At 41.5% G+C, this 26,607-nt stretch overlaps 1 protein-coding gene across 2 annotated transcripts in view; it reads right to left on the reverse strand.

Annotated features, from left to right (window-relative positions):
- Nucleotides 1-26,607, reverse strand: part of SPAG16 (sperm associated antigen 16) — a 354,438-nt gene that overhangs the window by 104,688 nt on the left and 223,143 nt on the right. For both annotated transcript variants that reach the window (XM_079310616.1, XM_079310617.1), the window contains exon 14: nt 9,378-9,443. In XM_079310616.1, the coding sequence (XP_079166742.1) occupies nt 9,378-9,443 (66 nt within the window). The remainder of the gene's footprint in view (nt 1-9,377; nt 9,444-26,607) is intronic.

A 26,607-nucleotide genomic window follows, 5' to 3' on the forward strand; every position in this document is an offset into this window, starting at 1 on the left:
TTACATAAACCACTGCACTCCCTGCAGAGTTACTGCTCACAGTAGTTGACATTGCACTTGAAACAGTGCTGCAAAGGGAGCAATAGCTTTTGCAGAGAGGTTTAAAATAATCAGTTTTGTTTTTTCCCTTTCTAACCATCAAAGAAGGGTGTGAATTCTGGGAGCTGTGCAGTGAGAGAAGATGAATGATAATTGCCCTTACTGGTTTTTCTCTGTATTTTTGAGAGATACCATGACTAAAGTAAAGTTAGGTGCCTTCATTACCTGATTAGACACTCCTAAGAGCAACAAGCAGGAACATTTCATAACATTTCATGGTTACACCATGTTTGTGCACAGGGATTTTACTATCATTCAGCTCCACATGTGAAAAACTGGGTACTATTCACTGCAGTAATGTTAAAATACAGATATTATACATACTTTCTTAAATTCATAGATTAGAATTAGTGGCAAGACAGCTATTGCTGAAATGTGAAATTGTTCATTTTAAAATGCAGAACATCTAAGTCAGTGAAAGAAAATGAGTGTCAGTAAAGTACCTGTGTTTTTTTAAAAGAGAAACCACCAAAAGAACAGGTAGAATCATGGAATCCTTTAGAGGAAATAAACCTCTAAAATTGAGTCCAACATAACATTTGTCTCTTTATCTTGTCTTTGGGTGTTTAGTAAGGGGAACTAAATGCATAAAGAAAGAACACCAACAGTTTTAGAAATGTATTCACAGAAGCTCACGCAATCTAAACTCCAGGAAGTGTATGAATGTCTCACAGTTTTAATGTATTTCAGGTGAAAGAATCATCAGTTCAACTAATTTCATCCCATTATTTTGAGAACTACTTCACAAAAAACCAGCTAAATATCTATGATGGGCTGACACTGCTGGCTCCCAGGTGTCCCCAAACCCACTCTATGATTCCCTGCCTCAGCTAGACAGGACAGAGAAATACAACAGAAGTTTTGTGGGTTGAATAAAAGATAGGGAGATATCACTTCACCAGCACTGTCATGGACAAAGCAGACTTGAGTGGGGAAAAAATAATTTAATTTATGTAGGAGACTGGAGGAATGGTAAACAGGCTCAAAACAACCAGGTGGGAAGTGGGTTGGAAACAGGATGAGCTCTGTGTCTTTCTTCTCCTTCTTAAGATATACTGTAAGCCAGACTGAAAAATTCCAGTCAATGCTTTAAGTGGCTTGTTGTGTCTGGGTAAGTTAAAGTTCCTGAAGTGCCTTACTGACTCTGGATGTCGTTTTAAATTTTGCCTAGTACCTTATTCTGCCTTAATGTTCTAAAGTTTGCAAGTCAAAGTTTGTTGTTGAATCACCTGAGAATTTTGTTGTTTCTCCCATGCACTGCTCAGATTAAATCAAACCACCCTCTCCTGAGCCCACCGAGCAGGACAGGGCATTACACCCACACTGACCTCACTGTCCCCATTGTCCTCACAGCCCTGTTCTAAGAGCCCCCACAGACCCCACAAACCCCATAGCCCTCACAGACCCCACAGCCCCCATTGCTCCAACAGCCCCCATAGCCTTCCCTGCCCCCACAGACCCCATAGCCCATACAGACCCCACAAACCCCATAGCCCTCACAGACCCCACTGCTCTCATAGCCCCTACAGACCCCATAGCCCATACAGACCCCACAAACCCCATAGCCCTCACAGACCCCATAGCCTTCCCTGCCCCCACAGACCCCATAGCCCATACAGACCCCACAAACTCCATAGCCCTCACAGACCCCACTGCTCTCATAGCCCCTACAGACCCCATAGCCCATACAGAACCCACAAACTCCATAGCCCTCACAGACCCCACAGCCCCATCACTCTCAGCCCTCACAGCCCGTACAGACCCCACAAACTCCATAGCCCTCACAGACCCCACTGCTCTCACTTCCCCCACAGAACCCACAACCCTCACAGTACCATTGTTCCAAGAGCCCCCACAGCCTTCACTGCCCCCACAGACCCCACAGCCCCCATAGCCCTCAAAGTCCCCAATGCTCTCACAGCCCTTACAGACCCCACAGCCCTCACAGTCCCCACTGCTCCAACAACCCCCATAGCCTTCACTGCCCCCACAGCCCCCATAGCTCTCACAGCCCCCATGACCCTCACAGACCCCACAGCTCCCATAGCCCCCACTGTTCTCAGAGTTCCCACAGACCCCACAGCTCTCTGTAGGAGACCAGAGAACTGGTGGCTCAAAACCACCAGGATGCTCCATGCCCCTGTCCCCTTGATTCTTACTCAAACTCTGAGCCACAATGACATGGTGGTGGCTGACCTCTGGCCTGCCCTGACGTGGCCATGACTGACCCATGCCCTGCCATGACTGACCCATGGCCTGCCCTGACATGGCTCTGTCTTTCCACATGGCAAACTTTGCCCTGCAAACTCAATTCAGCACCCAAACCATACACATTCCTACCCTTAATGAACTTCAGCTGTGCATTCTCAGTTATTTTCTGATTAAATCAATCTGATATTCAAGTACCTTCTAACAGTGATATTTATTCAACCGCAGATTAATTGCATCTTCATAACAGAGAAGCCTTTCCAAAGTTGGTCCTACTTTCATGCTTGCATAAATTCATTTAAAATCCAGCTTGGTATTCTACAAAGCCACATCCTTTGCACTATAGATACAGCACTTTTCTAGACAACCTGCCTCCCTTTGGCTTTGATTTGATAAGTGGTAAATATTCAAGAGTCCTCTTACCAAATACTAACCACTGGTCTAAACTAATCCCATTTCTCTACCCCACATTCAGTTCAAGCCCTTTTGAAGAGACAGCTTTGCACAAACATTGTTGGAAGAGCTGCTCACTGTCCATTGGCAACCAATGCAAATCCAATAGCACCTATTTTAAGAGGTGTCCAATGGAAGCCCCCACCACTGCCTGCCCAGAACAAACTGGGAGCACTGGGAGAGCTGGCAGGGAACAGCAATGCCTGGAGCAAACTGGGCTCACAACTCAATGGTTTCCAGTCTAGGCAATGACAGAAGAGCAGGTAAAGTCCCACAATTTGTCAAAAACCTGACTGTCACATGAGAGAGTCACGGGGTAGAAGGTGGAGATGCTGAGCTGCTTTCTCACATGTTTTAGAACATAATTGCTCATGAAATGCCACAAAGAGAGGCAGGTTGGGCTGTACTGCACATGGGAAGTTGAATTTTAAGGAATGCAGGTGGATCTTTCCATTCTGATTTTGTTTGTTTTGCAAAAGGATGAGTTTAAGAAACAGCTGGGAAAAAATGAATTATGCAGGGGTCTGGACCTACGGTGTACATCTGCCACAGGAAAGGCTGGTGTGCTGAGGCAGGAGATGCAATTTAGAAAAAATCCTTATTCCTTAGGATACACAAATTAATTCTTCTCCTCTAAGAAAGAAGGGCAAAGTTTTCCACAGTGGAAATGGTGGTTTAGCAGTTCTGCATGCTAAACAGCGATTGCTTCATGTACTGTATACACAGAGGGTCACATTCACTGCAGAGCACAGAAATAAGCAAACAAAATCACATTAAAGGAGATAATCTCTGTTTCGTTTAGTTAACAGCAAACTGACATAACAATATGTTTATATTTGTAAATATAAAGTCTGAAAACATAAAAGAAAATACTGTATAGTCAATGATTATTGGATTCTGCTGAGGATCTTTCAAGGGCCAATCTGACCTAGAAGATATAATTCTTTAAAGAATTCTTAAAAGTCTGTAAAGTTACTCCAACACAAGCTATGTCAAAGCCATCTAAAAATGATGCCACATTTTTTTCTTCTTGGGCATTACAGAGCTGTCTGAATCCAAATGTCAGTGCATTACCCCAAATTTTTATCATGAAGAGCTGAGATGAAGCTTCCTTGTGTGCAAATATTTAAACGAGAGCAAAATCTGATTAAAAGCTTCAATTAGAAAAGTTAAATATTTAAATATTTCATTTACTGCTAGCTCAAAACAAATGAATGAGACAGCTTGATGGCAAACACCTGCCTTGCTTCCTACCCCACATTCCTCATCTACACCATCATCAACTGGATTTCTTCCCAGTATCCAGCCATTCTCCCTTGTCCTGTCACTCCAAGCCTTTGTCTCCATCTTTCCTGTAGGCTTTCTTCAGGTACTGAATTTCTTGGTGGCTATTGAATTAATTTCTTGGTGGGTTTGAAATACTCTCCTAGAGCCAGCCATGAGGAAGAGCAAAATTAGGTCTTCTAAAATCTAAGCTTCCCCACGTTTGTTTGGGTGACTTTTACAAGATAGTTTGGGGTTTACTGTGAATCCCTGCATGGTGAAAACAAAGAGCACCAGAAGGGATTGTAAAAACAGAAATAAAAAGTCAACTCTGTGGTAAATCATAGAATCACAGAATATCCTGGCTTGGAAGGGACCCACCAGGCTCATTTAAGTCCAAGCCCTGGTCTGCACAGGACAGCCCCAAATTCCACCAAACAAAAAAGGGGATGCAAACCCTGAGGCTGGAGGAGACAGGTCCCCTGGCAGAATGAGCTCATCTCACATCTCATAATGCAAAGGCTTGAAACAAAAGAAGGCAGATTTTCTTGAGCTGTGGTTATTTTTAGAGTTAGTGAACTTGACAGGATTTGGTTTAGAATCTTCAAACAGGTTTATGTTGATTTATATATAATGTATTTGTATATGTTACAGAGAATAGAAAAAACAGGTAATGCCACGTTTTTGAAGTCAACTTATGCTTAGATGAACCAAACTGCTAGACTAAGAGATTTTTAATGATTTTTTTCCCCAGAAGAAATTATAACTGGGATTTTAATCCAACAATAATCTAAGAGGACAAAACAGAGAGTGAGGGAACTGCATTTTGTGTGATTGAGGAGTGCAGAGGCAAACTGCAGCAGCAGCCAGTGACACTGAAGGTTTCTCAGTGCCCATCATCTGCTGCACGGGGCTTTTCTCTGCCCTTGGCTTATCGAGGTGTGTGACACCTATTACTGAGTTTTTCTTTGCAAATGATCTCTGATGAGAAACCTGAAATGGTGATGGGAAACTGAATGACACAAACAAGGTGTGACATTTAAAAATCAGTCCTGGATTTATGTTTTTCTTTCTAATCCCAGTGAAAGGCCTTGGCTGTGAGACCGTCTCTTTTCTCAAGGACACAGGAATACAGCAACTCAGGAGAACCACTCCCTTCCAAACCAATGTATCCTGAATTTCCTTGGCCTTTAACAGTTAAATAGGTCCCTACATATTGCAGCTTTCTCACAGTAAGATCCAGAGGAGTATTTTTACTTCTAGGCTATCTGCTAGACATATTTATTTAGACTTGTACATTAAGAGTATCAAAGTTGGAGAACAAAAATATTCAAACTGATCAAAATAAAGATGGATGTACCCAATCTGGTCTGCACATAATGTGTAAAGCAGGTCTAACAGTGCAGTGCTAACTGCAGGTCTGTGAGTAACACAGGGAGGATGGCCAAGGGAAGGGAGCACTCCAGGAAACTTACTTCCAAAATTAGGGAATAACAGGACTATGTCAGAGAATGGATGTAGAAGTGAATTCCAGAACAATTTTCGGAGTGATTCCCTAATATCAGAAAGAGCTGTCTGCCAAGAAATAAAATGGGGATATTTTGACATGGATAGAGAGATGGGAGGAATTTTCCTTTTACTTCTAACAGTGTTTGATGGCCTTAAAATGGTTAACTAATGATAATAAAATCTGTACTTAAAATTTAATTCAGTTCTGTAATTATATTTCTTATGCATGGAGACAGAAATAAACTTGAGGAAGAACCTATTAGCCCTTTTGCATGTATAATTGAACATGTTTGATATTACTGGGTAACCTTTGTAAGCAACTGGCTTTGAGTTTATGCAAAGAGGTGAACACTTTGAATACATAAATAACAATAAGAGCAGGTAGGTTTTTGATTTTGTATTCTGTTCTTTTCTTGTTTGTGTCTGTTAGGTGCAGTCAGACACCCCTGGCTTTATCTGGCTATCCATAGAAACATCTGAGAGATCTGACTTTTGCATCATTTGGGTGCAGTAATGAATAAGAACTGACATCAAATATCAATATTATTGGCTCAGCTAAATGGTAGCTGACATCCAACTGGACTGCTGAGGAGGTAAACAAAATTGAATTTTTTTTTTTGTTTGAAAACTATCTGACATTATTTGCCCTTCAGTAAATCAATGGAGGAATGGCCTCAATGCTGCTTGCATTTTGGCCTGGGGAGGTGAAATTGGACAGTAATACTCAAGCATATTTTTCATAGTCTTTTAGGTTTTTCTAATATAACCAATAATTCTAAAAATACTTCTTCTTTTTTTGTTTTAGGAAAACTTGATAACCACTGTAATAATTCCTAAACCTGCAGATATGACACAAACACAGCATGGCAGACACTTTTATTTAAACACATATATACACACACATAAGGGAGCAAACCTTGTTCTACTTTAAATTCATGACACAGCCAAGCATCTATAGTCTTTATCCTTCATTAGCACAGGTGATTTACCATTGCAAAGGAGATACAGAACTTACCTGAAATGCTGTTTGGGCCATACCCCAGTGCAAAATAAATATCTGAAACATTTTTCTCTACAAAGTTACTAAAAGGGATGCTAACAGTAACTTTTAGGAGGAAAGATGCATTTTTCTATGCCATCAATTCAAAAGCAGCTATGTGGGTTTTGTTTAAATTTTCTCAAATGCTCCACGAGTAGAGAACCTTGGAAAACTGCAGGATTTAAAATGCTGCTGGAAGTGTTCTCTGTTCAGTCCTGACATAACCACAAGTGCAGATGTTTCTCCAGGGCACTGTGGCACCTGTGTCCCAGCAAGGCAGGACCCAAAATGGGAATATTCCAGATGCCAAGCTGGCAATTTTGTTTCATAGAGAACAGGCTAATTAGGGAATCTCAGCAATAGTGAGAGTTCTGGCTGCAAACCTTGCCCACTTAACAAAAAAAACCCTATTAACTAGTTTCAGAAGCATGGTGTAGTAAATAACTCAGATTTAATCAGTTCCACAGAGCTTAATGAGGATTTATTCCATTTGTATAAATGCATTATTCTTTTTAAGCTGCTTCTTCACACAATACTCTTGCCCAAAAATACCCCTAAATATTTGGCACTGCCTGGATGTCTTTCTGATTTAACTAGAAAATTTGTTCCTTGTTCTTGTGCAATTAGAATTTCATATTCTTTCTGAACTCCTTCTGGCAACAAGTAACCTGAGGCAGCCCACTCCAACTGACCTATGTCCAAGCAGAAAAAGGAGTGAATCCCTTGGGATCTCTCACTACAGCTCTGCACCCACAGAGTGTGACACTCTGGCAATGGGAAGACCTGTGACATTATGATAAAAGAAAATATAAATAAAAAAAAAAAATCAAAGTAGGGCTTTTTCAGCAGTTTTTTCAACCTTCAGTATTGTCATTTTAGACTTCCTGGGCCAGGTATAAGCATTAGGTTGGACACTCTGGAAGTAATGATGCACTTTGCCCAAAGAGTCCATCATCAATGTCCAAAATCTTTTCCATGGAAGTATTGTTGAAAATATGACTGTTTCTATAAATACATTTTTCCTCATAAAATATGCATTTTTCAACAAAAATAGCGACACTCAAAGCACCTTAATCAGCTTGCTTGGCTTGGAATATTTTAAATTTTTTGTGAGCAAGCTCTAGAGGGTAAGAAAATAGTTCTCAATTGCTGTATTTGGCATATATAGCAAGATATATATTTGTATATATATAAAATATATAGCACTTGCTTTGCTAGTCAGCCAGAGGGACAACTGTTATTTGTACAACTCAGGGCCACTACTTAATTTTTCAGTAGCAGAGTTCACTTATACAACTGCAGTCACAGCTTCTGAGTTATATTCCTCACTCACTTTGACCAGTGCTGCACCAAATGCTTCCATTTTTTACTAATTCAATCACTGAGAATGTCAACCAATGGTTTCAGTCTAGAGTTAATGCCAACTGTAATGTTCCTTACCAAAACTCCATGATTATCTGGAAGGTTATCAACACGTGGTCCTTCAGCATCCTGTTAATCATTACAGGTCCCATTTCTAAATTAAACCCACATTAAAGGCAGTGCTGTGGATCTCCACAATATTTCCCTTGCCATGCTTTCTCCTGTTAAATACTCCCTGTTCCCTACCACAGTGTCTCAGGGCACTGAGAGGCAGGTTGTGCCTGTCAAACACAGATACATGGCCAAGAAAGAATTCAGATGCCTTGGGAATTCCTCTTTTTCTCCCTGACATCAGCACCTTCTGCTGTGCCAGCCCCTGGGGTTTGCCCTACAAACACACAGGGCTGGCAGAGCAGTTGGCAAAGCAGCAGCTGATATTGAGCAAAAAGAGAATATTCAGGATCTCCTGCAGGAAAAATTAGTATTTTGCTCTGCCTGTAATGAATGTGTCAGTGGGAGCATGGGGAGCAGGAACACCACAAAGTTATTTTTCAGGAAGATGGTCTCTGAGAGAAAAGGCTGATAGTGGCAGCAACAACCAGCTCATGCCTCAGCATTTCCACACCAGATTTAAAGAGCAGTGTGGCCAGGAGAGCTGCAGGAATCATAAATAATTATGTTAATTGGGGGTCAAGGTTGGAGAAAGACAGGAACCCTCAGAGATCCATATGACAAAAGCTCTTTATTGTTCCTGGACCCTTCTTAACTGGATGGTTTGAATCTCCCAGATATACACATGTGATTGGTTGGGGTCTTAACACACATTTATTTCCCTGGCCAGTGATCCATCTGCACTCAGGGTTCAATGAATTGGCTGAGATTTCTTGTATGTAGTCAAATCCATCCTACCATCCCTCACCCAGGGACTTGTTTACTTGAGTTTGAGGGGCAACCCCTGACCCAGTACATTACAATACATCACAAATATTTGGGTCATTTCAGAGTGTTTCATATGGCCTCTAAGAGCCATTCAGGTGAAATTCTTCCCCTTCCAAAGTTATCAGTCATTCAGACAGCACTCTGTCACCAATCCCAGTCAAAATGGCTCCTTTCAGACAACAACTATCAATTAACCAGCCAGGGGAAAAAACCTAACAAAAATTTCATTTAAATAAAGTAATCAATGGTGCCAACAGAGGAGAATGGTTTAGACATGATGCACTGAGCAAAGGAGAAGGGAGGGAGCAGCAAGGTGGGGACAGCTCTGGTGTAACAGGCACTGGGGCTCTGGTCTGGCTGGCAGGTGGGGTCACTCTGAGCCACCTCTGATTCTGAATCAGCCCCAGAGGTCACTGTGCCACCAAGGAGCAGGACAGCAGGGGCCAGAGCAAAGAACATGAAGGTTAAAGGGAAGAAAAAAAGGAAATCTGCATGCAGAACTTACCTTCTTGTTGAATGTAGCATGATTACAGGGATGCACATGACCCTGGAATGTGTAAACACGGAGACCCTAGGAGTGAAACAAAAAGAGCATTTAAATAAGTTAGAGCAATGTAAGTTATTCTATAGTCTTGGTGTAAACAGAAAGACCTTGATTTTATGGCTGTGTGAAAATCAAGACACACTGTATTCCACACACACCATTCAAGGCTTCCTTAAGGAATCACAGGCATGAAATCCACATTAATTATCTTTTGTCATCTCCCACATTAGGCCATAAGTGACCTACATAGTGCAGTAACATATGTCAGATGTCATCACTGATATCTGGCTTGTTCTCCCAGTACATAGCCATTCAACCACAGCATCTCCTGCTAAAAACCTGAAATCTTCAGGATGGCATGACAGGGGTAATGGAAAGGGATGCCCTTCTCTGTTTTCACAGAAACCACTGGCTTTATGGGTTAAAAACTATTTCCTGTTAAAAGTGAAGCCCAGCTTGCAGCAGTGCAATCATATATTGAAGAACAGATTCTTCCCCTTAAGAAAGCATTTTATTAACACTGCAATTGAAAGACAGTTAGTTGCATTTTTCTGGAGAGTTGAAGAAACCCAAACACAAAATCTGAAATTCCACTACTCATCCTGGTCTTGAATCAATCTAACAGGAGCAGGGGTAACACAGGTTAATCACACCTCTGTCATGCTTTTGGAATTTACATCATCAGCTTATCTCCATTTTTATTTTCCTGACAAAAAAAAAAAAAAAAAAAAAAAGAAAAATCACTCTGACATAAGAAATTTGAATTCTCTTTTTCACTGACAAAACCTACATTTTATCATCAGCATGTCTCTCAGCATATTCTCACTATTTGCAACAAGCCCTTTCAGAGAGCAGTTAATGAGGTTTGACCACAACATAATTCTGAAGGGACACTCCTCGATAATTCTCTGTGGTTCACATTATATCTCTGAACCACTTAGGAGAACTCAGCCCAACAAAGCAGCAGTTGAAGGGGATTACATTGTTGTTGTAAATATCTCAGGGGTTAAGAGCAAAGAGGGAAAGAAGCTATTAAGGCTGAAGAGCACTGTTGATGCAGGAACATATGGGGATTCATTATCTGCAGATAAATTCCACTGGAAAATTAGAAGACAGTTCTTGAACAGTGAGATACAAAAACTTACTCCATTCCAAGTAGTGGGGATAAAAAAAAATCTCATTACTATAAGAAGCTGCTTTAAAAGTCTGGAAATAAATGACCTTCTCCTGTATGTGATCTTTTGCCTGGACTTGGAGACCAAGGAGGCTCTTTCCAGTCTTGCTTATATGGCATTAGAATACAAATCTCTGATAAAACCCAGCATTTAATGCTGCACAGAATTCCTTTTGTTTAAAAAAATGTCACCCAAAGAAGGGAGCAGGCAACTTTGGAAAGTGCCATTTTGTATCTCACTGTATTTTTCATTTACCTCTCTCTGTTGAAGTAGTTTCTGCTCCAAGGCCACATGGCTAATATGATCATACTTGGAAATTGATATTATTCCCAAAAAAGGATTGTAAGGCAACAAGAGAAAAAGGCTCTTTACTATTAAAAGCTTTGTATTTAAAGAGCATACCATCTATTTTAAGCATGAAAAGGTTGCCAGAGCACAGTTCTTGAGTCCTCCATTCAAGAATTACAAGGGGAAAGAGTGCTAAAACACCCTCTCCAAAACTCCTGCATATTTTTAAGTTAGATATTAGAAATAGGCTGAATATTAGGAAAAGGTTCTTCCCCCAGAGGGTGCTGGCAGTGCCCAGGCTCCCCAGGGAATGGGCACAGACCCAGGGCTGCCAGAGCCCAAGGAGTGCATGGACAGTGATCCCAGGGATAGGGTGGGATGTGGGGTGTCTGTGCAGGGCCAGGAGCTGGATTGATGATCCCACCGGATCCCTTCCAGCCCAGCAGATTCTGTGATTTCTAAGTAATAAAACATGAACCAATAAATGCTGATACAAGGAAAACTTAAACAATTTCTTTCCAATTATAAATTCACTGCTGGAATAGAAACGTGATTACACAAAATTTCTTAAGACTGACAGGCAAATTAATTTGATAAAAGTAATAGGATAGGAGACAGAGATTACCAAACACACATAAGCAGTCTAAGTGAGAAAAATGTCAAGGACATGAGATGTACCTTGTGGCCCAGCAGTGATATTGATTGCAGCCAGCCCATGGCTACAAACCAAGTGCTGGTGCATGTTTTGCATGTAGAAAGTAGTCCTTGTAAAATAACTGCTGCTGCTCAGCAGGGTGTAGTATTTACCCTCAGACACTCTCAAATACCAATACACACACAGAGTAGCCTTTCCACAAACACAGAAAAAGCATGCTGTCACAAACAAGTGGGAAAAAGAAAACCACAATGGATGCTGCACAAAATGGATGTTAACTTTCAGCCTTCCCTCCATAAGTCAATTCAGTATAAGCCCTCTCTAGAAGGATTTTAATAAAAGTAATAATAATGATAATAAAAGTGAGACAAAGATAATGGCTCTGCAAAGTGTTTCCCAATACTATCAAAACTTAATTTCCAAAATGCCACTTTGTTTTTATTCAGTGCACAGTTTGGGTTTTCTTTACCAACACTGGGAAGTCTGAGTTTTGCAAATATAAAAACAAACCTGGAAAGCTACTACTTAGCTGTAACAGCTCAGGAAAAAAACCACATAGTAATAGATATTCTGTGGAGCAGAATTCAAGTTAGCACTGAGCTTTCAGCACCAAGAGCTCAGCAGTAAATTAATGAACTCCCTTTTGCACATGCATTCTGCTTTTCAGGCTTTAATTATAAAATAATCCACTACAGCACCACCAGTGCTTCATGCAGTGTGGAAGTGAGCAGGGTGCACAACCACCTGGGAGCCACTTCAGTGAACTTCTTTAAGGTTCAGGTTGAGCAAGAACAAACATTTGGGACTTGTATCACAAGGAAAAGTGCAGGGAAAAAGGAGATGGACATCAGGACAGTTCTTAGGGGGAAATTACATTCCTTTGCTGTATCCTGAAGGTCTCACTGACCATCCCCCCTTAGAGAGGGAACAATCACAAACTGAGAGCAGGAGCAGCAACACAACACCAGAGCACAACTCTGAACCTGGAAAAATGCCCATTTTTCCCACCTTTAACCCATGAGGTCTATCCAGTCTCATTGCATGGGACATTCCAGCAGTATAAATTATGGAAAATACATTATTACTGTCAACTGAGTCTTGAATGAAATATTAATGGAGGAAATCTGAGTTCCATTCCCTCCTTGAGCTATTGTCCAATTACATTAATAACCATACATTCTTCCTCTGCAGGAAATACATAGATAATAGCAACATTCAAAGAAAACAAAATATAAAGTGTTCTGCATCATTGAGGTTTTGGGGTTTTTAAATTATTATTCACACATCCACACACACATATAATTTTTCAGTCTGAAATGCAGAAATTAACATTAGAATCAGTGGTTGGAAACACCCTGGCATTATGCTGTGGAGCCTATCAACCTCTCAGCTTCCACTGAACACAGGCATTAATTGCCTGCCTTGGACTGCAGCTACCTAAAAGACTCCTGAGAGAGAAAACATTCCTTTGTTAGAATAAAATCTGGTATTGTGGAAAAGCAGACTGATCTTTGGAGCTGTGGATCTGCGAGTAGTAATCCTGCTGCAAAAGTAGTTAAACAAGGTTTTAAATTCAAATTATTTTTTTGTTCCTACTTTCAAAGGATAAAAACCCAAGATTTGGGAATCAATAGTAAAATTCTGCTGTAAATCCTCCCTATTGTGTATCCACACACATATATAGGAATATGAAGACAAGACAGGCTGAAGACAGTAATAATTAATTTGCTTCTTTGCATTGCAGTAATTAAGTTCAACCTTTAACTATGTAACACAGCAGCTGAATCTTCCTATACTAATTTTAATTACCATTCAGCAGCAACAAAATAAATCTCCCAAACTTAACAAGCCATACTGCAAGCACCTCTGGAGAAAACACACAGCCAAAACCAGTAGGGTAACATTTGAAAGCTGCTCATGTTTCTCTGCTCTTTTGGATTTCTTTCTGAATTTTGAGTGCCTTGCTGGACATTAACATCTGACATGAACAAACTTACTTTGCAAGTCCAGAATCAAGATAACAAATCCATTAGATCAAGCTGGGTGTAATATCCAAGTCACAATAGGTAATTATCTTTATGAGTTTAATATGAGCTTTTAGATAACAACATTCGAGTATGAGATTTATCTAAACAGTGTTCAGATAGGAGATTTATTTGTAATTTCTTGGTTCATTTAGAAATTAACTCAAAGAAATAATGTTCATTCAGAAGGACAAAACTGAGAAAAGTGTTCAAACCATGAAGCACTCAGCTGTGGAAATGTTCACCTCATTCTCTTTATTAAAAACAAACAAAACCTCCCAACAGTTCTTCATGAGAGGTTTAATTGTATTTGGGGGAAAATGAAAGTTCTGAGCTTACACAGGTAGAATTTTCACAGCAAATCAAACACTGTAATGCTCTGGAAGCTCCCTTGCCTGGACCTGAACTTTTCCTGAAGCAAGGAATGTTCAGTGTACTGTGATTTCTGGGGACTGACTCACTGGGAAGCTCCAACCTTCCTCTTTCCTTGCTCCATTTTCATAGCAAAGTGCAAAATTAGAACTGAATTAGAGCTCTGCAGGGAATGTGGCAGACCCAGCAGAACTGTGGCTGTGCCATCCCTCTGTGCTGCAGGGAATCGTGTCCTTGCCACAACGTGTGTGCATGGAGACAGCAAAAGGGACTTGGATCTCTTCATGAGAGCAAAAAGAAACTAATTTTCATGGGATATGATGGGGAAGCACAAAAAGTGGAGGACAGTTAAGAATCTGTCCCTCCTAGCTCTGTAAGACAGCTCCTTTCTTCCCCAGCCCACACCAACCCTATGAGGTTCAACAAGGGGAAGTGCACCCAGGATGACAGACTGGAGAATGAGATACTGGAAAAAGAGGCAACACAGAAAGGTCCTGGCTTGTTGGATCTGAGCCAGCAGTGCCCTGGAGCCAGGAGGGACATCCCTGTCCTGGGGATCCCCAGCCAGGCCTGGGAGGGGATTGTCCTGCTCTGCTCTGGGCTGGGGTGGCCTCACCTCCAGTGCTAGGGGCAGTTTTGGATTCCTCAATGTAAGAAAGACATTAAGCTATCAGAAAACATCCAAAGAGCAACAAAGATAGTGAAGGGCCTTGAGGGGAAGCTGAATGAGGAATAGCTGAGGGCACTTGGTCTCTTCAGCTGGAGGAGACTGAGGGGACACTCATGTGGAACTTCCTTGTCAGACTGATCTCTGCTCTGTGTGACCAATGACAGTTCCCAATGGAATTGGCCTGATGCTGTGTCAGGGGAGATTTGGGTTGGTATTTGGGAAAAGTTCTTCTCCCAGTGGGTGCTGGGCACTGCCCAGGCTCCCCAGGGAATGATCAAGGCCCCAAGGCTGCCAGAGCTCCAGGATTATTTGGACAGTGCTCCCAGGAATGCACAGGGTGGGATTGTTGGAAGGGGGTCTGTGCAGGGCCAGGGGTTGGATTCAGTGATCCTTGTGGGTCCCTTCCAGCTCAGGCTATTCTGTTAATAACTCATTCCAGCAGCTCCTGCACATTTCAGGCTCTGTCCCCTCCAGGCCAGCTCTGCTCTCAGCCAGAGCCACTCTCTCCATCTGCCCCATCCTGCTCCACTCCCAGCAGGACAGAACCTCAGTCCCAGTTACACCCAGAGGCTTCATGGGCACAGTCAGTGCAGTGCCTGAGCAGTGAGCACTGAGCAAATCTGGAGAACACTTTTGCCATCTGTCACCACAGGGTCTGCTCCATAAACTCAAAACTTTGCACAGAACCTTCAGTGCAAAGCTGGCTTCTGCTCTCGTCACTTGGAATAGAAGAAGAATCACACAGACAAGGTTTCTGGATGTTAGAACAGGGTGTTTTGTAATCCTTCTTTGGGGAATAAAATTAACTTGCCACCATTTGTGTGCTCTGTTATATGAGGATTCACAGAGGCAGGTGTATGCACCAAAACTGAAGTACATCAGCTGATGGGCTCACTTAAAAAAACCCCCAAATTTTAAAAAAATTCACTACATCTTCCTAAAGAAATGGAAAATAATTTTGAATCTCTTTAAAATGCATGAACTTCTGTAACAACTTTTATACAGTGAAACATTAAAAACTCAAGAAGCAGCATTTTTCTAAATCTGGTAGGTAACAAAAACTAGAAAGAGAGCTCTGCCTGCCAGCTAAGCCCAACACCATGCTTTTCATCACAGACCAGACTTCTTTTCACTTCACAGTTACTAACACCTGCTATTAAATATAGAAAAAACCCCTAATTAACCTTGCTCTGGAATACCTCTGAATTACCTCATTTGTGTAATTCTGAACTTTCACCTGAATGCAGTATTAATACACCTTTTGTACCAATGATGCAGGCATATTAATTTTTCATAATTGGGATGACAAGTATGTTTCTAGGCCGAGACCTTGTATGCTAAATCTGTTCAAAGTGAACCTCTAAGGCTCTCCTAAAAAACTTAAAAACAGGAGTACATAGTAGAAATGCTGACAGATTCTATTCTTGCCAGCATAATACAACCTGACTCAAAGATAAATGTTTCATGAATTAAAAAAGTTGAAAAAAGCTCCTCTGTTCAGCTTTGTTCTTGAGATGAAAGTGAATTATCTTTTTGTCTTCTTCTGACACTTGGATTTTTGTACTGCAGTCTGCAGAAAACTGTAACTACAGGCAGTATTTAAACAGACATGACCGTGTGGGATTCTCTCCTTGCTCAACTCCTGTAAGAGACATCAAACTTCCAGCTGCATAAGGAGGAACAAAGATTTTTTTGGGAAGCAGATCCTCTCCTGTACCTGCTTCTGTGAAGAGACAGAAATGTCACCTGCAGTTGAAGAGATCACACATGAGCACAGCCCCACCTGCACAGCCCTGACAGGACAGGCAGGGAGGGCAGGGAGAAATGCCTTTGCTGGAGCCATCATCCCTCTACAAGAAAATAAACAGCATAAAGAAATCCCTCTGAGATACTGGGATTCTTTCAGTGAGAGCAGAGCTGTGTGTTACTGCCCTGGCTGGTACTGGCACATGGGTTCATTAGCACAAGCTGCTGCATCTTCCAGACATCACCCTGCCAGCACCAGGAAAGCCAAATTCCAGAACTAATCCCATTCCTACCCAGTGGAAACTGGGAGTTTCCATTGTCCAGGGAGGGAAGGATCAGCAGAGCACGGGCCAGGGTAGTCCTGCTGTGAGTAATGTGTAACCCAGGAACTGTGCAGCACTTTCCATTAACTTGGCTTTGCAAAGCAGACATTTCCAGGAGAACAATGCCTGAATGAGAGGAACCTGGTAGGGCTGCCTAAAATTAAACACCATGAGCTCTATTACTTTAATGTAAAAAAAAAAAAAAAAGATGAATTATAAATGAGCAGAAGCTTCTGGTGGATTATAACTGGGAAAGTTACGAGTCTAGTGCAAGCATAGAAAAAATACAAAATCGTTTCTGTTGGCTATGAAAATTAATTTATACAAAGACAGAATAAAACAATGAATACATAATTTCATTAGATATAAGAAAAAGTGAGAGCACTACATGTGGGAAATAATTTTCTCCTTATCCGACTATGAGAAGTTGCATGTGAGTCTGAAGGGCATAGTAGTCTTAAAAACTGAAGCTAAATTTTGGCCAAAATCCCAAATTATTGCCTTCTGTGAATTCCTATGAGATCAATGATTTTTTTTTTTTTTTTTTTTTTTTTTTTTTTTTTTTTTTTTTTTTTTTTTTTTTGTAGCAGAAGAAAGTAAAAACTAAGCGGCTTTAACTGCAAAATCCAGTATAGAGACAAATGACAAATGCAGGCACACAACCACGTTTATTAAGACAAGGGAAGTGGCCTAAACATTTAGAAAAAAAGGCAAAATTAAAAGTTAATTAATTTCTTCCCTTCAAAGAGTCAGCATAAATCAAGAGTAAGCCAGTAAGCTCAAAGTTCTTACTTGTCTGACAGCCACTGGAAGAGGGTTGACTTCTATTGGAATAAAGGAATTTGTAAGCCTGCTGCACTCACAGTGTGAATTTTGTTCTGGCAGTCACCATGCAGCAAATGCATCTCAGCCAGGCTTCAAATCGCAGATACACAGAAAAACAAAAACAAAAACAAAAAACAAACAAACAAACAAAAAAAAAAACCAAACTAAAATAAGAACAAAAAAGGGCAAACCTAAGAGACCATGGTTGCAGTTCTCCACCAACCAGCACTGCTGAGCAGCTTTGCAAAGGCAGGCTCTTCTTTGATTTCTCCAGTAACCAACAGGAAGGGAATTGACCTCCCAAAGAAGGGGGCTTGGCAAAGAAACCAGGATCTGAATGGGAGGGGAAAGCACACCACTTGTCCACCATCATCTGATTTTCCCAACTACTGCTGCTCTGGGAATAACAGTATTGTTGACCTGAGTAACCAGGATCAGAGAGGAGAATCCAAACTATATGGCTAGAAACAGTGAAGAAGTTATTCACTGGATAAAAAGAAGTCCCTGCAAGAAAAAAATCAAAAGAAGAAAAGAAGTGATTGTGTAGTTTAAAAAAAGTCTTTAGACATCAAAATTAAAATGAAAAAATCACCAGTGGAAGAGGAGAAACATTGCAATCAGCTCTTACAAATGCACTGTCCACAGATTCTCTACACCAGATCCTCTTACACCGTCTACAGATTCTGAGTGAAAGGAAAACATTATTGTAAAAGCCCATCAAAAATATTCCTATCCTTCTGCAATTTCAAATTCAAAATTCTATTTGAAATCAAATTCAGGCCAACATTTCCAATAGTAGAATTTTCTAGAGGAAAAAGAAAGTATTGCAAGATGGTCTGGGTAGTAATGGGAGCAGTTATATTTTTGGTAAGTCTGCTTGATATCTAAGCTTTATTTTTCATCATAGCACTGCTGCTTCAAATAAAAAACTGTATTCAGTCCTGATGAAAATGGAATCAGGCAAAACACCAATTTTGGAATTCCTACCTGCTTTAAAGAGTTTATAGATCACTCCACAGCATAGTTATTTTATTCATTAAAAATATACTCTAGTGGTTTAGCTTTGTTAAGTTTATTAATGCTTCCTAATAAACTTAATGACTGAAAATACATAGGAAAAAAATATAGCTTTTAATCCATCAATACTAGCACCAGAACTGGTGACTAGATTTTTGGGACCAGAGCACACAGCTACTTATGTCACCTTCAAAGAAGCAGGAGTAAAGGGGTTAATGAGACAATCTTTAATGGGAATACCACACAACAAAATTAAAAAGTTAAACATATGTCATTAAAAAGTTGCACATATGTACATAAATACATAATTCTTCATGTGCAGTGAGCTGTCAAATAATAAAAAATACTGAAAAAATAGTGCCAAAGCAATGTGAAATTTTCAAAGAATGTTTTTGTCAGGGGTGATAGCAAGGTTTAGCAATTGAGAAGCAAGAGCTCTTCACCTGTTTTAGCACTGTTTTCCCAAGATATTCACATCCTAGAAAAAGACTGCAGTGACACTGAAGAGAAGCAAAACTCCTGGCAGCCTTTTCAGAGGCCTCTTGTAAAATTACAGCATGATTACATTACCTCTTAAATTTAAAAAAAAGTTCCTCACCAAGTTCAGCCTGTCAGAGTTGCCAGGATTAGATCTGGGACCAAATGTATTATGACTGAGCTCAGTGCTGTATAAATACTAAATCCATTATTCAAACAATTTGCAGGACACCTCCAGCTTGATTTTACAGTCACAAAATCTCCCTGTGAAATCTCTGCCCTGGGATTTTTCCCCAGGAAAGGAAGGGAGCAGCAAGATGAAGACAGCAAGGTCCCACTAAAGGAGCCTCAGACAATAGAATCCCAGCCTTGGGGTTGGTGAGTTATTAACAGCAGCAGGCTCTGTAATTGTTGGTGAAATAATCTCATTGACACATACAGCTTAGGAAATAGAGGGCTCATTAACAAAGCCTCCAGCCTTTATTAGATCATATAAATAACCAAGAGTGCCTGCAAAAGATCGATTACAGCCTTTAAATGTTTACTGAATCAGTGTTTAATTAAGACAATTTTAATATGCAAATCAAGCCTAATTATCATCATTTGTTAATGTTAGTCTGCCTGAGCTCTAAACAACTACAGCTGCAAATATGGTAACACCATCATATTTCTCCTGGTTTTTTTCCCCTACAAAGAACTGCAGAGGAAATGATCAAGTTGCACTCCCTGTGTGTATGAATCCTTACAAAACCACATTTCCATCCAGTCTTTGAAGGTCAAAAAAGTGCTCAGCCTAGCATAAAATGCACTGGAAATGTGCATTTCTCCACCCACTTAATTAATTAATTAATTAATGTATTTCCTACCCTGACCCCTCTGGGAGCCTCTTTTCATGAATATCTGCTCTTGTTCCATGCAATGATTCAATGGGTGGGTTTCTAACAGAAACCTTTGTCAGTGAGAAGTTAATATTGGGATTTTTTTCCTGTTTCCTCTGCCCTGGGAATGGTAACCTTCCTATGCTGAGAAACCAAAGCACTATGGCTGTAAATTAAAGTGTGAAGCAAGCACAGCCTTCAGCATTGTGATGAGAGGAGCAGCCAGGGAGAAAAGAAATGTCTGATTCTTGAAGAAGTAGAATTAAAAGCCTCAAAAACTCCAGGAATTCGTTTTGGGTAAGAGGGTGGGGCAGCTGCAATGCAATCCTGGTAGAAACCATTCTCTTTTCCTGGCACTGCTGCTCTCCTGATGGCACAATGAGCTGCACAGATTAAAATGAAGGAAGGGAGCCACTGCCTGCTGGGCACTATTGATTTGTTGTTGAATGCTTACACTGACAGCGGGGGAAATATGAAATGTTCCTGTTTGCAACGTTTCACAATACAGAAAGTCACTTCTTTGTCTTTCTTTGCCATTATGTTTTCTTTCCACACATACCCACTCCTTTGGAGCCCGTAGCTGCCAAGCCCTCAGCTGGTTGAGGACAAAACTACTTGTACTTTCTGTAATATATTTGGTCTTTCTAAGGAAAAGAAGACCTCATGGAAGGAAAAAAAGACATGCAGTTACAAAAGGCCATGAGTCTTTCAAGACAGAATGAATAAAAAAGTAATAATCAGAGGAGAAATGAAATACAAGAGACAACTTGAAAAGTCCCCAGTCCAAATGGGAGCAGAGTGGCTTTCACCAGCATCTGGACTGGCTGGGGGATGAAAGGGCTCCCTACAGGAACCACATTTGAGTTCATTTGGGTAGAGATCTGTCAGCAAGTCACTTCCCAGCTTCCTTTTGAAAGGTCTGGAGAACAGGGCATGTCAAATAAAATCTGGGCATGTTTGTGCCCACGCAGCAAGTTCACATCAAAGTTGGGTCAGGCCAGAGCACAAATTTGGGCTGGGGGACAAACCCTTGAGTAGGAGGAGCCCCTGGCCCACGTGAACTGGAGCCAAGGCTGCAGAGGGGGCTCCAAGACACAAGCAGGCACCAATCCCCTGCCTTTCCAACATGCTCCCAGAGGGAGCTGTGCAGGACTAACAACCCCTGTGGGAGCTGTGAGTGCTTCTGGTGAATACCTGAACCCAAGGAAAGTGCAGGAATTTGAACTGAATCATGCAAGAGAGAGCCTGCAAAGTTTAGTCTTCTAAAGTTCTCCAGCAGCTGTTATGAAAGATGCTGGTACTCTCTTACCCTTCATTAGAGAAAACAGCCAGGATTTTCAGAGCTAGAATTCCAGTGTAACTGTGTGTAACTAGTGAAACAAGTACACTCTCAGGAAATACCTGCAAATCCAGGAGCAGGGGAGAAGGACTGGAAACATGTAGGAGGCTTAGTGGAGAAGTTCCATGCTCAGACATGGAAAACAAACACTTACCTTGGAACTGTTCCCCCAGGGAAGGGAAAACTAGAGGAGCACTTTACAAGTTCAGTTCATTCAGACCTTCACTCATCACTGCAATGCTGCCTTGGCTGGTTTTGCACAGGGGATGTTTCCCTAAGAGTCACCAGACCTGATGTGCTTCAAACACACAGGAACTGATGGAAGAATTCATGGCTGAGAGTTCTCATTTTCCCAGTCACCTTCAGGCTACTCAAATAACCCTGGACAACCTTTTCTGTCCCAATTGCAACTTCCCATCATGGAAGTGCTGTGCCCTGGTACATCTGCTTCAGTTTCCCATCCAGTGACATACAAAAACAGCTTCAAGTGAGGAAAGTTCTCTTACTGAACAATTACTCTGCTGTCCCCACTATTTTTTCCTGTTCTGCAGTTTAAATTTGCTGTTCATATAAAAAATGAACTGAATGCATTTTGACAACTGGTCCCATTATATGCAGTCAGATGTCCATTCACTTTGTGTCCTGTTAAAGGTGATAGAAAGTTAGCAATATTCCCAAACCCCCTCCTGTCTCAGCAAGATGAAACAGTTCCTGAGTCAGATATGGATCTGACTACTTCCTAAGACACACAGACATATCTCAAAGCAGGTATTACTGTCAAAACCCAAAGAGTTTAAAAATTTATTCAGAAAAAAAAAAAAAAGATCTGCATTAGACATGCACATCAACAACTCTGCCCTGTAGCAATGTTCAGGCATCTTCCAAATTGAATGGCACTTCTTATGCAGAGATCTTCTCTGGGCTCAGCCACTTGAACATCCCAGTTCAAGAACATTGTTGAAAGAATTTTGCAGGTGAACGTTTTCAACATATGATTTTGATTAGTAAAGAATGAGGTGCAAACTAAACTCTGTCCTTTCAGAAGGCAAAGGCAAAAAATTATATATCTTTTTAAAATGAGAAGTGTCTTATTTGATAAAATGCTTTTGTTTGGGTTTGAATACAAACCCCCAATGTACTATTTTCATTTTTGCTCTTTCTCCTTTTCTGTCTCCCTCATCACTAGGGTCAGCACACACAGCCATCTCTTGATCTGAGAAGTAAAGTTCTTTCATTAATTTTATTGGTTTTGTACTTCTCAATTTAAGCCAGAGCTTCACTGATTACTAAAAGACAGCAAGTGTTTATTCTTAAATTAGAAAAAATTTAACATACCAAATATATTTTAACAAAAAGAAGCTCAAAAGGAAGGCACATAAAGCCCTTTAAAATGCACATGACCTATAACTTGCATTCCAGTTCTGCAAATTTTTAAATAAAATTCTAAAATCTCATGGTGCTGCATGGTACAGGACAAGATGGCACAAGAAGCTCTGCACTACAAGACATCACATTCTGTTCATTTTCTCTTCAGTGAACTGAACTGCAGATAAATGACCCAGAAACCAGCAGGAAATGAGGACATATCACCAATGGGGTTTTATGAATATTATTTGTTAGAAGATGTAACTCTCTTAACAATACCTGACCCATGACTAATTTCAGGGGGTCAGGGTGATCTTTGCCCTCCACTGTGTAGGGTATTATTCTTCTCTAGAAAAGTTCAGAGGTTAATGAATAAAGTGCCAGCAAAGAAGAAATGAGACTGAGCAGGAAAATGCTCGTTCTTGGTCTCTGCTATAAATAATGCTCTCATTAAAATTCTGCCTTGGAAGAAAGGCAAGTCCATTAGTCTAGGAGCTAATTTTTACTGGCTCCTTAGATGTATGCATATTAAAAATTCAGCGTTTATAATTGCCAGCCATCAACCACCTAGTCAGTGCTGTTCTTGGGGTTTTTAATTATTTACTTCATTTGCATAGACACTCCAATTTATGATCAACCATTTGGTTATCAAGGGACAGCTTTAGTAATTCCTCTTTTGCTTTTTTATTTATTCCTTCTGTATCCCCAGCAGGAAGGCTCAGAGGGCCTTTGCCAAGGTGGGTGGCAGTGGGATAGGCTCATCCCCAGCCTCCCACCCTACCCCATGGCCAGGTTCCATGGTGTCTGGGACTGCAGTACAGGATGTGTCCAGCAATGTGTGTTCTGTCCCCATCTGTTGAGCTGGGTGGGGCAGTGACCCTGATCTCCTGGCACATATTATCTGCTAATGGGCCAGCTTTAAACCAGCTGGGGCAATCATCTTTATCTTTCCACAGCCCATCCTCCCTCCAGGAAGATATCATCTGCTGCTGGCCCATTCAGTGCCACTGTGTGACTGATAAAATTACATCATCCCACTGGGAGATGCTCCAGCCAGGGGAGCAGCCAAGCCTTTCCTACCCAGATAAAAACTGAGATTTTGGACACCAAGGAACCTTCTTTCCACTGGATTCCAGAGGAAAGCCAGACCTTCCCACATCATCCCTGGACCTTCAGAGGAAAACTGCACCTTCTCCAGGAGCACTGCTCCAGCTGAACCACATCTGCCACTGCAGGAGGATGCAGCCACCATTGAATGGGGCTGCTGCCAACACCCTGACTGACTGACAGGTGTCAGCTTGGATTCTGACTCTGGCAGTGTTTGGGATTGTTCTTTGTAATACTGCATTTCTATTTTAATGTTCCTAGTAAAGAACTGTTATTCCTAATTCCCGTATTTTTGCATAGAGCCCCTTAATTTCAAAATTATAATAATTTGGAGGGAGGGGGTTTATATTCTCCATTTCAAAGAGAAGCTTCTGCCTTTATTGGCAGACACTTATCCTTCAAACCAAGACACATGGACATCTGCTGTACACCTGTGTCCCACCTTGCAGCATCACAATGGGCTACAAGACAGCCTTCCTCCCCAGTGTCTTCACCTTCTCTTCCTCAGCTCTTGCTGAAGTCCTCACCTGGTTCCTTGGCCCCAGAAGAGGAGGGAGGAGCTCACACTTGGGAATGTGCTCCCTCTTTTGCTGCAGGAGCTCAGGCACATTGTCCTAGAGCTGTTCTCATTTGGGATTTCAGCCTAGGGCTGTATTCTCCTCCTCCCACAGCCTTGCTCTGCTCCCTGAGGATACACTGCTGAGAAATTGCCTCCAGTCCCATCCTCCCTTGGGAGCAGCAGCCTCTGCTACTCCTGCTCCAAAGCAGACACTCCATGTTTCTCCTCAAAGTGCTGTCTGCCCACTGCTTTGGACACATGTGAGGAGAGAAAGCCTTGAGAGCTCTGTGGTGGCACAGGAGCCCACCCCAAGCACATGCCAGAGTGTAACTCCTGCTGCCAGCAACTCTACAGCTGGGCATCAGCCCCAGAGACCACCAGCCCAGGGAGAACAATGAGTCCTCAACAGCCCCTCAGTTCTTGGTTTATCCTGAAAACCAACTGAATGACTGAACCCAAGACAGTCTGTCTGTGCTCAGCATTCCCTGGTGGGCTCTGCAGCAATGGGAATGATTGATTTGCCATCCTGGTATCCCTGTCCCTCCCTGGGCACCATGGCAAGTGACTTTCTGCAGGCAGGATACCAGGCAGCAAATGCCATGGGAGGGAGCATTCCCTGGCAGGAAAGGAATTGATTACCAATCCCCCTTTTTGCCAGGAACCATTTCTTTGTTGTAATTCATACTTTTCAACAGCCAGCCTCCAGAAGGCTTTGGGGGAAGTGAGGGCAATGACACCAGAGATTACAAATCAATCACTATTACAGAGCCTTTTATTTGGTAGAAGCTTCCGAGCAGAAAACAGATACCAAAAATATATAATATATCCTGATTTTTTGTTAGCTGTTTCCTTTCCTTAAGCTCTTTTATGCCCTGTTTTTCTCTTGACCCCACTGCTTGCTTTGCTTTCACATCGATCTCTCTTACTACTTATTTTTCATTTATCCTTGATTTTATCTTTCTATCATCTTTCTCTCTCTTAACCTGCACCATCCATAGTTATCTGGGAGTGAAGTAGAACATGATCTATCCACTCTACACTGTCATCTTCCCTCTTGTTTCAGCCCAGATCCCTCTAAAAATGGGACAGTAACAAAGCAAGGTCTACCTGATTTATATAGTCTTGAAGTCATCACTTAGATCACTCTGCCGCTTTTGGTCATGGCATTATGTGGGGTTTGGCACAGTAGGATCCACATGTTTTGGGCTGCAATACAGGATGTGTCCAGCAATGTGTATTCTATCCCCATCTGCTGAGCTGGGTGGGGCAGTGACCCTGATCTTCTGGCACATATTAGCTGCTAATGGGCCAGCTTTAAACCAGCTGGGGCAATCATCTTCATCTTTCCACAGCCCATCCTCCCTCCAGGAAGATATCATCTGCTGCTGGCCCATTCAGTGCCACTGTGTGACTGATAAAATTACATCATCCCACTGGGAGATGCTCCAGCCAGGGGAGCAGCCAAGCCTTTCCTACCCAGATAAAAACTGAGATTTTGGACACCAAGGAACCTTCTTTCCACTGGATTCCAGAGGAAAGCCAGACCTTCCCACATCATCCCTGGACCTTCAGAGGAAAACTGCACCTTCTCCAGGAGCACTGCTCCAGCTGAACCACATCTGCCACTGCAGGAGGATGCAGCCACCATTGAATGGGGCTGCTGCCAACACCCTGACTAACTGACAGGTGTCAGCTTGGATTCTGACTCTGGCAGTGGTTTTGGGATTGTTCTTTGTAATACTGTATTTCTATTTTAATTTTCCTAGTAAGAACTGTTATTCCTAATTCCTATATCTTTGCCTGAGAGCCCCTTAATTTCAAAATTATAATAATTTGGAGGGAGGGGTTTTACATTCTCCATTTCAAAGAGAAGCTTCTGCCTTTATTGGCAGATTCCTGTCCTTCAAACCAGAACAACATGCAATAAGAAAAAATTCTGGTCATGGAATGGGACATCTCTGCCTTGTGGGACACTTCTCATCAGGGTAGGAATTTTGTAAGGGCCATCATGGGTGCAGCCAGAAGGAATCAGAACACACTGTTACTCCACAGCTGGGAACACCCTGAGCACCCAGCTCTGATTTTACTTATGCTTTCTGTCATGATTTAATTCACATCCTGTTATTAACAGAAGTGTTGTCAACAAGAATTGACAATGGGGGAAACAAACCTCTTCTAACAATAAACCTGGTCAAGGAACAGGTCACTTTAAATAAAACAGCTGACACGAATTTGGTAAGATAGTATCAGCAGTGCTGAAAAACACCTTTTATAAAGTTAAGGCTCACTGAATCAAAGCAACTTCCTGTTCTAAAATGCTAATCAGTTAAGATTCCAGGAAATTGTTAGCAACTGGAAAATAGATCAAATT

Source organism: Erithacus rubecula (genome assembly GCF_903797595.1).
Source record: "Erithacus rubecula genome assembly, chromosome: 8".
Classification (NCBI taxonomy): Eukaryota; Metazoa; Chordata; class Aves; order Passeriformes; family Muscicapidae; genus Erithacus; species Erithacus rubecula.